General features: G+C 50.9%; 4 protein-coding genes across 4 annotated transcripts; 3 read left to right on the top strand and 1 right to left on the bottom strand.

The window, feature by feature from the left end:
• Positions 1–36: 36 nt before the first annotated feature.
• VE01_05673 (uncharacterized protein) lies at positions 37–2,002 on the top strand. The gene is made up of 4 exons (XM_018275135.2): positions 37–183; positions 235–393; positions 447–1,420; positions 1,473–2,002. Exons 2-4 carry the CDS (start codon positions 312–314, stop codon positions 1,596–1,598), a joined length of 1,182 nt encoding a protein of 393 aa, XP_018130208.1. The 5' UTR covers positions 37–183; positions 235–311; the 3' UTR covers positions 1,599–2,002.
• Positions 2,003–2,143: 141 nt separating this feature from the next.
• Positions 2,144–5,423, top strand: VE01_05672 (uncharacterized protein). Its single transcript, XM_018275134.2, has one exon. The coding sequence runs from the start codon at positions 2,534–2,536 to the stop codon at positions 4,754–4,756; it is 2,223 nt and encodes a 740-aa protein (XP_018130209.1). The 5' UTR covers positions 2,144–2,533; the 3' UTR covers positions 4,757–5,423.
• Positions 4,912–6,520, bottom strand: HEM3_2 (porphobilinogen deaminase). Its single transcript, XM_059463723.1, has 2 exons — positions 6,179–6,520; positions 4,912–6,110 (listed from the first exon to the last, which is right to left on the bottom strand). The coding sequence occupies exons 1-2, from the start codon at positions 6,441–6,443 to the stop codon at positions 5,377–5,379; spliced, it is 999 nt and encodes a 332-aa protein (XP_059319689.1). The 5' UTR covers positions 6,444–6,520; the 3' UTR covers positions 4,912–5,376.
• Positions 6,521–7,238: 718 nt separating this feature from the next.
• On the top strand, positions 7,239–12,306 carry VE01_05670 (uncharacterized protein). Its single transcript, XM_018275132.2, has 2 exons — positions 7,239–7,641; positions 7,702–12,306. Exon 2 carries the CDS (start codon positions 7,742–7,744, stop codon positions 11,345–11,347), a length of 3,606 nt encoding a protein of 1,201 aa, XP_018130207.2. The 5' UTR covers positions 7,239–7,641; positions 7,702–7,741; the 3' UTR covers positions 11,348–12,306.
• Positions 12,307–14,274: the final 1,968 nt, after the last annotated feature.

The raw sequence follows: 14,274 nt of genomic DNA, 5'->3' as shown, positions 1-14,274 counted from the left end.
GTGCTTTGCACCTGCTTGTCGAAGCCCCACGCAACAGCATACACCTGCAGCCCTGTGGAGTCGAGCGGTTGTCGTGAGATTCGATCGGATTATTAATAGTGAACTTTGATACAAAAAGGCCGGAGTCGAGCGGTTATCGTAAAAGTCAGTCGGATTATTAATCGTGAGCTCTGATACAAAAAGGTCACTGACTACTCCTGTGAATGAATGAATGAATGCTGAGAACAATAACAGCAAGCCTCGTACCAACAGTTTCATTCCCGCGGCCCATTTATCCCCACTTGATCTCGTGACAGCATCATACAAACACCATGTCCTTTGACGAAGTCTTAGAAAAGGCCGCTCAAGATGGCACCATTCCTGGAGCCGTGGTGCTCGCCACAAATACCTCCGGTAAGACCTGACAACCCTTACACGGTGCAAGGGCAAAAAATAACACTTGACAGGCGATTTCAACTTCCAAAAAGTCATTGGCAAAAGATCACTCCAAGCTGGCAGCGACGACCCGCTGCGGCTAGACTCAGTCTTTACTATTGCTTCCATGACGAAGCTCTTGACATCAATAGCTCTCTTACAGCTGCACGAGCGTGGAACCGTCGGTCTCGACCAAGACGTCTCTGAACTTGTGCCCATCCTCGCCAACCAGTCCATTCTCACCGGGTTCACCAAGGACGGGACGCCGATCCTCGTCAAGCGCGAGAAAGCCATCACACTACGCCTTCTCCTCACACACAGCTCCGGCGCCGGCTACAGCTTTATGGACCCCAAGCTGCAGCAATACGCCAAATACACAGGCAAGACATTCTCCGAAAGCAGCACCATTGACGACATCTTTGACTGGCCTCTGCTCTACCAGCCAGGCGAGGGCTGGGCGTACGGCGCCGGAGTTACCTGGGCTGGGAAGGTGCTTGAGAAATTGACGGGCAAGTCTCTTGAGGATTACATGCAGGAGAATATGTTCCAGCCGCTGGGCATTTCTCGTATCACCTTTTTCCCCAGGGCCAACCCGGCGCTAGAGGGCCAGATGTGCGACATGAGCGTTCGAGACGACGCGACAGGGACACTTAGTGCTGCGCCCCCTGGGCTTCCCTTCTTTGGGGATCTGAAGGACTGTCTCGGCGGAGAGGGAGCGTACGCGGATCTGTCGGATTATGCTAAAGTCCTGCGATCGATCCTGCTCGATGACGGGACATTGCTCAGGAGCGAGACAGCTGCCTTGATATTCCAGCCACAGCTGCCTACGGATGCAGCGAGGGCGGGGCTCAGGAAGGCCATGGAAGACCCGAGCTGGGCCGTTGGCGACTTTTCTGGGCCTAATGAGTATGACTGGGGATTTGGTGGCATTCTTATCGCGGGAGATAATCATCCTGTGCGTAGCCGGGGATGCTTGATCTGGTCCGGCGCGGCTAATCTATTCTGGGTATGTTTACTTCTCCCCAAGAGAGACCAGGTCAATCAGCTAATCAAGGCAGTTTATTGATCGGACAGCTCGATTGTGTGGTCTTTGGGGGACGCAGGTTATGCCTCCTGCCGACCAGAAGGTGGAACCGCTTATCAGTTTATTTGAGAGACACATGTACGCTCTTGGAGGCAAATAAAGGCAAAGTAATAAGCTTCTGCTATGCTAAGGAAACTGACAGGGTCCCATACATGCGTTGCCTAGGATCCGTTGTCTCGTCCTTCGGGAAGTGTTGCAGCTATTCTAGGCCGAACGGCAACTTTCTGTGGGAATCCTACCACGGCTGCCAAGTACGAATCGTTGCACATTAATCAATGCGAAAAAGGCGACAAATTTACCTGGATCTAGAAACATGGGCTGAAATTCTGGGTTTAATTGTATTGATGTATTTCTGAAGTTTGCTTTGGGCAGAGATTATCACATTTAGCAATGCCAAATAGCGTTCGCCGAGCCAACGGTGTCCATAAGCCGTTAGCGTCAATATCCCGCCAAGGCGGCCGTCCGCCTTTGGTTATGTTCTTTGAGATCCCAACAACACGAAACTAATTCGATCTTCAAGTTACCAGAAACTCCTGGATTAGGTGGTTACAGTGAGTCATATAGCAAAGACCGTGTCTTGCATGTTCAGTTATAAATACAAGCGTAAGTTCCTATTTCGCTCCTCTCTTTCTTATTCCGTACACTCAGCAACCACTTCTCAAATCAATTCTTTCCGCTGCAGCCATGGCATCCACAGACGTCATATCTCAGGTGCTTGACTCTATTACTTCTACAAAGTTGGAAGAGCTGTCAAAGTTGCGGGCCAACTTTGAACTTGGCAAATCCGAGCTTCTGAAGTTGGTGGATGCTGAGGAGCGACAATCTAAGAGAGTACTATTACTCCTTGAGGGAGGGAGGAAGCTGTGCACTCTAGAAGATCTGGGGGGGGATGCAGCCTTTTCTGCCGAGAATATTCGATGCTTCATCAAGCAAGCCTAACATGATCCGTCAGTCTCCGTAGGACTGCAAAAGGAATGGGAGGTGGATATCCGGAGGCGCCTTGATGTCAACTCTCTTCGTTTTGAGTACGCCGCAATGTATGGGAATCTCGTCACAGAATGGCTTGAGAACCCTCTAATCAACAAGAACGACGCGGAAGGTGCTTCATACCAAGCAGTGGGCCGCGCCGAGATGCACGAGCAACGTTCTACATGGGAATCCTACGTCTTCAAGCCACTCAAAACTGATACTGTCGCAATAAATTCTTACCTGAACCAGCTCTTCACGTCATCGAAGTATATGGAAGAGCGTCTCGAGGTCCTGCGGAAAACGACTCAGCATTTTGAGGAAACTCTGTTGTCAGAATCACAATTTGACGAGGACTCTTTGAAGTGGATCATCGCCGGCATCTTAGGCAGCGACGGTATCACCGACGCCAAACGCACCGCGCTCACGGATTTCGCCAGCAACAAAACTGTTCTCAAAGAGCTGGCCGATGTGTTGAATATGAGGATGCGCAACTTGGACACATGGAGTTGGGGTGTGGAAGGTACTCCCGTCGAGCAACGACGACAACTCAATGGACGATACCGGTTTTATCACGACGAGGATCTTTTGCAAACCATATTCCTGAGATACATCGGTTGTGAATGGTCAGCTCAGTTTAAGGCGTCATTGAAAAAGTTTGCCGAATCCCCAAAAACATGGATACATCCAAAGCCCGCCATGACCAAGGACGAGGTAGCCCAGTGGAGTGGTTGCGATCATGCGCTACGCACAGCTGGCACCGATCAATGCGTTCAACATAAACACGCAAGGATCTGGATGAACGACGTCTTTCTTGAGCAACTTCAGACAAGTGCTGACGAAACTCCTCGCGCTTATGACGATGATGGCTGCGACGATGACAGCGACGATGGCTCAGATGTTAAAACAAAAAGCCCTCAGAGAATTATCCAAAAGGTATTGAGGCTGCTTGAAACGGATATTATCATGAAAACTCGGCTCAGCGAAGATGTTACTGTTGTCCGCTCGGATTTTAAGTGGTTTGGGCCATCTCTTCCACACTCGACCATGTTCACTGTACTTAAGTATTATGGCGTTAGTGATCGATGGATTGGATTCTTCAAAAAGGCCCTGGAGGCCCCAATGCAGTTTGTCAATGACGGGCCTGATGCTCCAGTTCAGGTTCGTAAGAGAGGGACACCAATATCCGGCCCCTTGAGTGATATGCTTGCCGAGAGCGTTCTATTCTGCTTGGATTTCGCTTTTAATCAGCGCACAAATGGCGCTTTTCTCTGGCGCTTACATGACGATATCTGGTTCTGGGGTGATAAGAGCACTTGCGAGACGGGTTGGAATGTTATGACTGAGTTCGCAGAGCTCATGGGTCTGGATTTCGCTGAAGATAAGACTGGCAGTGTTCAAATCGCTGCCGATGGTAGCCAGTCGACATCAACGAGCTCCGTGCTCCCTGCTGGAGATGTTGTGTGGGGATTCCTCAAACTTGACGCCAAATCCGGGCGATTTGTTATCAACCAAAACCAGGTTGATAAACATATCAAGGAACTCAGACTTCAGCTGAGTTCCTGCAAGTGTGTCTTCGACTGGATTCAGGCTTGGAATATCTACGCAACTCGATTCTTCACTACCAACTTTGGGCGCCCTGCAAATTGCTTTGGCCGCGCACATGTCGATGAGATATTGGAAACCTTCGAGAAGATCCAGAAACAGCTCTTCACCAACGAAGGTGACAGTGTTACCTCTGTCATCAAGAAGATGCTTTCTGATCGCTTCGGTATTCAGGATATTCCTGAAGGCTATATTTACTTTCCAAGTGCTATTGGTGGCTTGGAAGTGCAAAATCCTTTCATTGGGCCAAATCTGGTTCGCGAATCCCTACCAGCTTCGCCACAGGTCTATATGGATCGGTTCTTCCGAAACGAGGCAGAGGCTTACCAGAAAGCAAAAGAAACTTTCGAATCTCAGGCATTGAAGTCTGGTCACAAAGTGAAAGACCCTGTTGATTTCCTCACCTTTGAAGAATACACTCGTTACCGCGAGTTTAAATCTGCAGAGCTTGGCGAGGCTTTTGACTTGTTAATGGGGGAGCCAGTGCCAGAGTATCTTAATCTCCCGGTCTTTAAAGCACGCCGGCTTCGCCACGATCTTTCAGGCCCTTATTATCGATGGATCCTGCAGCTTTATGCTACGGAAATGGTTCGAAGGTTTGGCGGCCTAGATATTGTTCAGCCTGGTTTGTTGCCTATGGGGATGGTTACTATGTTCAAGAAGAGCCGGTTCCAATGGAGGGATTAAAACGACTTTCGGGTTTGACTGTGCGGTTATGTCGAATTTGAAGTAGAGGATCTAGATGAACCTACTACTCGGGCGGGTCGAGATCAGCTGCGGCAAAGCCTTAATATTCAATATCTAATTCAAAAAAATTAATATAAATTATAAACTAAAAATTATCTGACTATTGCATTGAAATAACTACTTTTAAACTAGGGAACGGCGAATTAGCTGCAGATTTGGGCAGCTTTTGACGATGGTTTACGTGACTGATTTACCGGAAGTCCCTCATTGCCCGCACCCCAGCCCAGACCCGGAGAGCTGCTCCAGAGTCTATCCGTCCTTCAAGAATTCGAATCGCTTCTCTCACTCTCTTCTCCAGACCAGTAGTGCCGGATCAAATTGCATTCCACTACATACACGACAGGTTGCAAGAAATGACACTGGTTATAACATATCCTAGGTGGGTCATGGTTTGTTGTTGTTGGTTGCTGCACTCTCAGCCTTAATATTGACGGCTTGGTATTAAATAAGGAATATGATAGCGCGTGGGAGAGGGCTAGATTGACTAAGATGGGGCTTGCAGAGGCAGCACCTATTGCCCAAAGGCGCTCTATGCATTGCTATATACCATCATCATACTCTCAGTCCTTAGCTGGCCTATTAGTGTTGATATCCTTTAATATCGCCCCAGCGCCTGCTTTTACTAGCCGCGCAGCTAATTCCTGTCCGAGCGCTGTCGCCTCATCGTCAGTCTGTACTCTCGCATCAATAGTATCTTGGACGCTTTGAGAACTATCAATGCTAACAACTATTGCCCTCATCCTCAGCAGAAACTCCGCTCCACCGAGCCACTCCGTCTCAACGCCAATCGGAACGCTGCACCCGCCTTCAAGCTTCCGCATAAGCGCCCGCTCCGCTCGGCACGCGAGGCCCGACTTTTCATCACCGAGTCGGCCTAAAAATTCCCTAGTTTCCTCATCCCCCTTCCGGATCTCCAGCCCCAGTGCCCCCTGGCCGACGGCATAGAAAATCCCGCCGTCCTTAGAACCTAGGTACTGGGTGATGCGATGTGCAAGCCCGACGCGCTCGAGGCCGCACGCGGACATTATCATACAGTCATACTCGCCCTTCGGATCATCGACCTTAGCCAGGCGCGTTTCTACGTTCCCACGTAGGTTGGCGAAGCGCAGGTGCGGGTGCAGGCGGCGGAGCTGAGCGGAGCGGCGCACAGACGAGGTGCCGACGATGGCGCCGCTGGGGAGCGTCGCGAGGGTGGTGTATGGGAGGCCGGCTTTCACTATCAGCGCGTCGCGGGGATCGTCGCGGAGGGGAATGGCGGCTATATCGCAGGAGGAGGGAAGCTCGGTGGGCATATCTAGTTAGTAGTTAGATGGTTATGTGTATTGTTTGCTAGGGAATGAAAAGGGGAGGGAGGGAGTCTGCCTTTGAGACAATGCACGACGATATCTAGCTTGCCCGAAACTAGCAATTCTTCCAACTCGCTGGTCCACAGGCTCTTGGCGCCAAAGTTGTAAAGTGCCGTATTCTGGTCTTTGTCGCCGATGGTGCGGAGGGCTGTAATTTCGAAGGTACGGCCCGGCGCGAGCTTCTGGAGACGATCCCGGATGCCCTCGGCCTGGACAACAGCGAGATTTGATTTCCGGGTGCCAATTCGCAGCGGCGGCATAGAGGAAGAGGTTTCCGCCATGGTAGTGGTTAGGGTCGAGAATAAAAGATTATAGAGAGTTTAAATTGGAAATTCAAAACCACCTACTAAACCATAGCGCTCCTCCGTGGAGACAGAGGGGCATTTAAGCACCGAATGCCCGTGTGTGGCCGAAATCCTATAATTAGCAACACTAGGTATATGGTTATTTATATCGGAGCTACCAAATTAGCATTATTATTGTTGTTGTTAATTTTACTGTTATGGAAGCAATAGTACTGGTAGTAGTAGTATAGAAATTATTATAATGGTAGAAAATGGGTTAATAGTAGGTATATGGAAATTTATAGGGGCGATCTATGATTTTTATTTGCATGATATATTTACATACATAGTAGCTGATATTTTTTTTTAAAAATATATATATATATACATATTCTCATGTAGCCCCAAGTGATCAATGAGATTTTATTTTATTTATAGTAACCATAGACAGTGATAGTATGTATTGTAGCTCTGCAGACTCTTAAGTAGGACTAATAAGTCACTCGGAATATGGCTGTCTGATCCAAATGGTGGTTTTACGAGTTTATCCAAGATATTTTTAAGACATGTTTTAGTACCATGTGTAAGAATCCTTCGGCCCTCAGCTGGGCCACCATTGAAAAATTGATAAAAGATAAGAAAGAAAAATAACACTCGTATATTGTAATGAGTGCTGGAAATGAGGCGTTTCATGTTTGCATGCGGATGCCGATTGCGACGCTAGCTGCTGACGAAGTTCGGTGGTACCGTTGCGCCGTGGCAGCGGGACAGTGGGGCTTGATGCGGCTGATGGCAACCTCGAAATGGTACCAAATATCTGGCACTGCCGACTTCACAGTTACTTTATGACGAGTGAAGCTGTATAATCACCAACAGCGCTTCGATTTGTATATTCTGAATTAATCCATATACCCCGCAAAGGCCAGAAAGTGAGCAATCGACAGCGCGCGACTGCTTACGGAACGATTCCGATCCTTCGATGTATACGACCTGAAATCGCCCCGTAATATAATTACTGCGCCCATCGAACGAAATGCCCTATCTGCCTCAGAACAAGCCATTCTGAAGGTTGTCATCTGGCGACAAAGCCTCGAACATTCCTATCCAGCCAGCAATTGCCCCGTTTGAGCTCGGTACTGCGATACACGATCAATAGAGCGAGATATACGAAGCTGGGGAACCCAATATGCCCGATGTAAGCATGCATCAAACCAGCCCTACGGGTGGACCAAAGCTGACCCAAACACCCCTTTAGCCTTTAGCATAATTGTAGACGTTTGCAACGCGATTGTCGCATGTCGACCAGCATGTTCTCATACCTGAAGCCGCACAGGCGCAATCCCTCCTCGAACCCAGTCTCCCCCATCTCGGACCGACCGCACTCCTTTGAGCGCACTTCACAGCTGACCCCGGAACAACACTCGCATCCCTACACATCTCGAAAACCGGAGGACAACAACACACCAGACCGGCCTCGCACACCGTCGGACAACCCCCCGTTGCTGCCTCCAATTGCCCGCGTTTCTTCGCCCGAGAAGGAGGAGTTGGAGCCCATTAGACTGAATGGCGCAGGCAAACCAACTGAACCGAAGAGCTTCGAGCACATGCCCATTAGGCAGAATGGTGGAGCAAAACCGACAGAGCCGAAGAGCTTCGAGCAGGTGCCCATATCACGCCTGTCGAATGCAGGTCTATATTCATCAGAACGGCCCCAATACCCCCCTCAGAACAGCTATGGGCAGTCAGGCACTGGCATGCAGCAGCCGTCCGGGCAGGGCCAAGGTGGCGGGCGATTGCCATTTGTCACATCCGCAGACCTTCAATCGACCCACGCCCATGTTGCCCGAAGACCAATGGGAGCCCGGATGCCGTCGCCACCACCGACACTGCCTGCGAACCCTATATCCACCTTCGATGCATCACAAAAGAGCTCCAGCAAGACGAGGCTGAACCTCCTGAACCCCATGTCGCTGCTGGCTCGCCGTAGAACAGCGCAACCTGTGCCACAACTACTGGCGGTTCCGACGGGGAACTTTCCCACGCAGCTTAGTCCGTCGGATTATGATCCCCGCATCCGCGGGACGAAGGTTCACGATTTTAGCGCGCCGAGGCCGAGGCCCACCGTCTCCCATGGAAAGCCCGCTGAGGCGAAGAGTGAACAGCCTCAAGTTGATGCCAAAAAGAATAAGACGCCAGAAGATGGGGAGCGTAGCCCTCATACGCCCGCCTTCAAAGAGGATTTCGAGGAAGAGCAGTATCCGGCTGCTGGACCCCATGTTCGAAAGGCAAACGATTTTAGTGACCTGGCGATCCCCCCACGTCCAGCGTATGCCAGGGAAGCACAGTCGTCCAAAGCAAGCACCCCAGATGCGAGCACCGCCAAACCTGCTACCCCAGAAACCGAAATAGCACAAAATAAACCAGAGGAAACCCTCCAGACAGTTGGCGCATCTGGCAGTAGCGACACAGGGCTACTTGAGGACGAAGACACCCAAACCGTCAGACAGGCCTCGATTAGCAGCCGCCGCAAACATTCCAAATATTCATCTTCATCTTTATCTTCACAACGCCAGCTACGAAACCCTTCTCTCATTTCGAACCGAGACAGCTCATCGACCATGAAGCATATGAAGAGTAACTCGTCTAGATTCAGCTTCGATATGATCGGAGCTGCTAGCCAGGAAAAGCTGCTAGAGGACAGGCATAGGGAAAAAGCATTGAGAAAGCAGAGCGAAACTCCGGAACCAGATATTGGAGTGTTCGACGAGGAAGAGGATTACGATTATGAAAATATGATGGACGATGATGGATTGGAAGAACGGATTCCTGGCGTCAATGCTGATATGGACGACGATGATGATGACGACGACGATATGTTTGGGCAGCGATGGGGTATTGGCGGGTTTACTCTCCAGACAGGCCCAATGGTATCACTGGACCCTATAAATGATTATACGCCGAGAGACTTGGATGGAAATCCAATCAGCCGTGGGATGTCGAGAGAGCCCGAAACCGAAGCACAGGGAACCCCACAAGAAGCAAATGGAATTTTTTATGAGGATGCCGGCATCTCCCCAAATACAGCGCAGAGCCGGGAACTTAGTGGCCTGGGGCTCGAAGGCCTCGAGCTCGACGAAGATCCTGTGCCTGTCACCGAGCCTCTTGTTCCTTATCGTCAATCTCAGATTATCGCTCCGAGGAAAGTTCTGGATGAAGATGATATGTACTTCGATGACGGCATGATTGATCACAACGATTATGACCCAGAGGGCCCGGAATTTGATGAATCTATCTTCGATAATGATGATACTGATCAATATGGCCGGCCCCTGGCCCCATTGTCTTCTCTCCCCACTTTATACTCGCCGCCTCTCATCCACACGACAACGGACTCCCTGAATCTCAGTAAGAGAGACAGTGCAGACTCTCAGAAACAGGCGGCACAACATGAGCAATTGACAGCGGATTCATTGACAGTCCCACCGTCCGACGCTCAGCCTCAACCTGACAGCCCAAAGCTGTTGCAGCCGGCTGCGAGTTTGACACAAGATACTCTCAGCGCATATCAATCAGCATTAGCCGCCGCAGCATATGCCGCAGCTGCGAGCGGCAGATTTCGCCGCGATAGCACGCCAGGAGGCAATATTGCTGACGAGTATGAGGGCGATCCCAACGAAGTCAACCTCTACTCACCCAGCATAGAAGATGACTTTGACTACGACGACGCCTTCGAGGACGACCCCATAATTGCCGAGGCCAATGCCGAAGCCCTAGCCTTCGACGATGACGGCTTCTACAGTCAAGAATTTGGCTTTTACTCTGCTCCCGCAGGCACCGAAGCTCTCTACGCCAATGGCGGCTTCTTTGGACCGCGTGGAGCCGAAGGGATTATCAGGAGCCAAAGCGGACGTGTGCGAGAGCCGAATCTCACGCCTATTACCGAGCGCAGTGAGTACTCGAATCGCAACTCTATTATGAGCTTGCCGCAGCTGGCGAGCGCCATGAGCCACGGCTCTGCAAATGTGACGAGCCCGGGACTTGCGCAGCTCGCGGGGCTCTTGAGTGATCAGGAGGACGAGAATATGACATTGAGCGCGCTGCTCAAGCTGCGGCGTGGGCAATGGGGGGGAAGTCAGTCGTCGTTACCTGCTAGTGGGGGAGGGAGCCCATCAGTGGCGAGCCCGGGGGATGACCATAGCGGTGGGAGCCGTACGGGACACTTAGGGCAGTGGCAGCAGAACCAGATGGGGTCTAGTCCTTCAGGGCAGCTGGCACCATGGCAACAAGGTCAAGCGGGTTCGAGTCCTTCGGGGCAGTTGACACCATGGCAACAAGGTCAAGCGGGTTCAAGTCCTTCGGGACAGATGCCGCCGTGGCAGCAGCAATCGAGTCTTAGCCCCGTGGATACACGAGATCAGTTTCAACAAGGCAACGCATTATTGAAGCACAGCAGGAAGGGAAGCACATTCTCCTTAACTAGCAACTACAGCCGAGACTCCGAGGCAAGCTCGCCGAATGCAAGTCCGGAGACGCAGTTCAATCCCAACCCAGTACTGAAAGCCCAGCTACAGACACAGCAGGGTCCAGTACAAACTGTGAACCGCAGCTCTACTACTTCATCACGGTCTAATATCCAGTCAACCTCTCGAATCGCATCGCCCACCTCAACGCATTTCGATCACGACTCCATATCCTTCCCCCAGAGCTCTAACAACAACAAACCCAAGGAAAAAGGAGCAGAGCTGAAGAAACACCGCCACACAGGCAGCAGCGACAGCATCTCATACATGAAGGAAGAAGACCCCGTCACCGGGGAGCGCTGGGTCCTGGAGCGGCGCCGGACGGCTGAGAGCGGTGTGGAGGTGCTGGAACGAGAGGTCATTAGTAATGGACGCATATAGCTTTTCTCTTTTCTAGGCGTTTTGGAAGTACTCATGTGGTGGAATTCTATCTCCCTCGACCCTGGTTTTAGGTACGAGGTTGGCCCTGGCGCATTGAGGCGGTGAGCATATAGGGTTGGGGTTGGTGAAGATATTTATTGGATGGCAGCATGCAGCGTAAGACCTGGGAGGACATAATTTCTGGGGAAACGTGGAAACATACAGAGGGATCGGAACATATTTGGCGGGGTAATAATGGGGTAATGGGGTAATAATGGGAATGGCGGGGAGATCAGAGGCCGGGTTGGCTATGGCTATGATGTGCACCGGTGGCGGTCAGACGAAATATGATAATATACCTGCGTGATCCACTCTACATCGGACATCCCATGCTGCCATTGTGTTTGAGAAAAATGCACAAACACCGCTCACCGCTTCCTCCTGCATGTAATCGGCGATGCCAGGTTTGTCGCGCCGTTGGAAGAAGGGATGGGGGCCGTGGCAGATAGATATCACCCGCATCGGCAGTTATCCTCAGACGAAACGCTGAATCTATCCGCACCTCATCCCATCCTATCTTATCGATATCTACCCATCCCCAACCGTGCGCCGTTGGACTTCAAGATCCTGAATCCCCGTCCGCTGTTTATATGATAATGCGCGGCTGCATCCATCTCGGGGATCTAGGGCGGGCGCTGTGGCGGCTGAATGCGCCGGGTGCAGCGGGTGTCAGCCGCGACGCGAGGGAGGGTATAGGCGATTTTTTAAGGTTGGTAATATGGGTAATTCGGAGTTTTGGGGCGGCGGGAGAGGGTGGCTATTCTTGTCAGAGGAGGGTGTGTGGTCGGTAGTGGCTCTGTGCGCTGGGTTTGAGGCTGTTAGTTGAGGCTGTTTTGGACTTGGATCTGGGGTTTGGAGGTGGGTGTTGGAGAGGGTGATGGCTTGGAGGATCTACTATAGGCTGCCGAATCTATAAGACTGTGCTTCCTGCCATTTGCTGTTCATGGTGTGGTTGTCAATGCCCTCTCATGAGCCCATGCAGCCGTTTTCATACCGCTGCTGTTCCATGGCCAATATCTCCGCTCTTGTGAATGCTTGATGCTTGTTTACCAACGGTGATAAATCTAGGTTTCCCTTGGACGATAAAACAATGCTGTGAATCGAAACACGACAAAAACTGGCAGCCCGAAGTATGACTTGACCAACGGATTCGGAAATTCAACAGAAAATAAAGACAACAGGTTCAGGGAAGACTCACAACATGGTGACCAGGAAACCGACATACTGCGGGGTATATATACGCCCAGGACCAGGAGGCTCGCTGAACATGGCATTCCCAGCGTTTTCATGACTGCGTGGTCCATGTGTATCCAGGATCATTTGTCCAGAGCTTGGGATACTCAGAAGCACTGAGCTTGGGGCAAAGCAGCGGTGAGAACTGCCCAAGGAGAAGAAAGCAATACGAAAAGCTCGCCATAAAGACTGGTATGACATGGCAAAATTGTAGTGTCGAAGAAGGAGAAATGGGGTTCGGCCCCCAATATGAACTTTCTGGATACCGAGGATGGGTAAAGACCAGAGGTGCATACCGGAAGAGGAGCCATCCGAGATATCAAGGACACATCCATCGACTGGAGCAAGCAAAGGTAATGAGCAAGTAAAGATGTATTTTGCTTGCCTTGTTGCTGGGAGGAAGAGCTCATGCTTGCCAGACACGCTTTTTGTTCAGCATGTGAGAGGAGGCAGCATGTGGGAAGGGGGAAAAGCTGACTTCATCGAAGAATCTGCCGAGGTAAATTCAAGATAACGAAGACATAAGAAAAGGTCTATTCCAGCAATACTCTTCTCAGTACGAATCATACGACGCTTGATTGCGATGTGAGGAAGGAAATCATTCAAATGGACCTGTGGGAGAGAAAAGTTGTCTCAGGGCCACAACACATCGAAGAACAGCAAAATCCAACTTACCCTACCATCCATATCAGAGGCAGCCACTGGAGAAGGCTTACTGGTAACTTCCAGGAGATGTCCTTGAATTCCCAAGACAACAGCCAGAGCTCCCCATTTCCTCATGCCTGATCTAGGCTGAGAAGGTACATCTATCATTGGAAGTAGGACGTGGAAATGAGGCCGACTGGTCTGAAAGCCGTGCACAGGCTCTTACCTCACACAAATTGCTTCAACATCCTGAAAGACCTACCACCAACCGAAGATCCGTATAGAACTGCGTGCTTCACAAACGAGAAACCCCTTTTAACGCCTCCCTCACCAGATACGGGCAAAACAACCGCGACGACTATGGGGCTCATTGCGTCTAGTCATTCAAGCGCGCTTGGCAAGTGCCAAAATTAACTATTGGCAGCCTAGAGAGCCTCCGTTCAATGCAAAACTTCTACTAGGCCATTACTGTTTCACCATCACTGCGCCCCGAGACCGAGCCGCCCTATCCTTCGCCTCTCGCTGTCCCGCGTGTCCCGAACGGTTCCACACCTTCATCAATTTATTGCCTTGGAGGCAGACCACCACCAGCTGCTCATCACGAACTCATCTAGAATCGCGGGGTGGCCGAAATCAACCTCGTCGACCATCGTCCCAGCCCCTCAGTCCAATACCCTCGGCTACTTCAAATTTTCATTCAAACCCCTCTTTTGTCCAGCCTCGATCGCTAACCCCGCAAACTCCTTTCGTCCCTTTTCCCTGTCGATGAGAGTTCAACGAGGGGAAAATTCATTACGCGATCCCTACCGTCCGCATCAGGTGCGTTTCCTTACATGCAACGCAACCTCAGCTCCCAATCGAGATAGATGTGTGGCAACCATGAACTGCTGGCTCCTGCACACCACCATGCCATCGCAACCTCACGGACCTAGTTCATGCAGCACACGTGATGAATCTCCTAGCACTTCGTAGAAGGCTGGAGCCGAAACAGCCACATCACGCCAGGGATG

Source organism: Pseudogymnoascus verrucosus (assembly GCF_001662655.1).
Source record: "Pseudogymnoascus verrucosus strain UAMH 10579 unplaced genomic scaffold scaffold_23, whole genome shotgun sequence".
Taxonomy (NCBI): Eukaryota; Fungi; Ascomycota; class Leotiomycetes; order Thelebolales; family Thelebolaceae; genus Pseudogymnoascus; species Pseudogymnoascus verrucosus.
Note: the sequence above shows the minus strand (reverse complement) of the source record. Positions and strands in the feature narration are given on the sequence as shown.

What these genes read in the sequence shown, in the direction of transcription:
- VE01_05673 (XM_018275135.2), top strand. Translation starts at nt 312, where the DNA reads ATGTCCTTTGACGAAGTCTTAGAAAAGGCCGCTCAAGATGGCACCATT. An exon ending in GCTCGCCACAAATACCTCCG is followed by an intron (nt 394 to 446) that starts GTAAGACCTGAC and finishes AACACTTGACAG; the next exon opens with GCGATTTCAACTTCCAAAAA. An exon ending in GCGCGGCTAATCTATTCTGG is followed by an intron (nt 1,421 to 1,472) that starts GTATGTTTACTT and finishes TAATCAAGGCAG; the next exon opens with TTTATTGATCGGACAGCTCG.
- VE01_05672 (XM_018275134.2), top strand. Translation starts at nt 2,534, where the DNA reads ATGTATGGGAATCTCGTCACAGAATGGCTTGAGAACCCTCTAATCAAC.
- HEM3_2 (XM_059463723.1), bottom strand. Translation starts at nt 6,443, where the DNA reads ATGGCGGAAACCTCTTCCTCTATGCCGCCGCTGCGAATTGGCACCCGG. An exon ending in CGTCGTGCATTGTCTCAAAG is followed by an intron (nt 6,111 to 6,178) that starts GCAGACTCCCTC and finishes ACTACTAACTAG; the next exon opens with ATATGCCCACCGAGCTTCCC.
- VE01_05670 (XM_018275132.2), top strand. Translation starts at nt 7,742, where the DNA reads ATGTCGACCAGCATGTTCTCATACCTGAAGCCGCACAGGCGCAATCCC.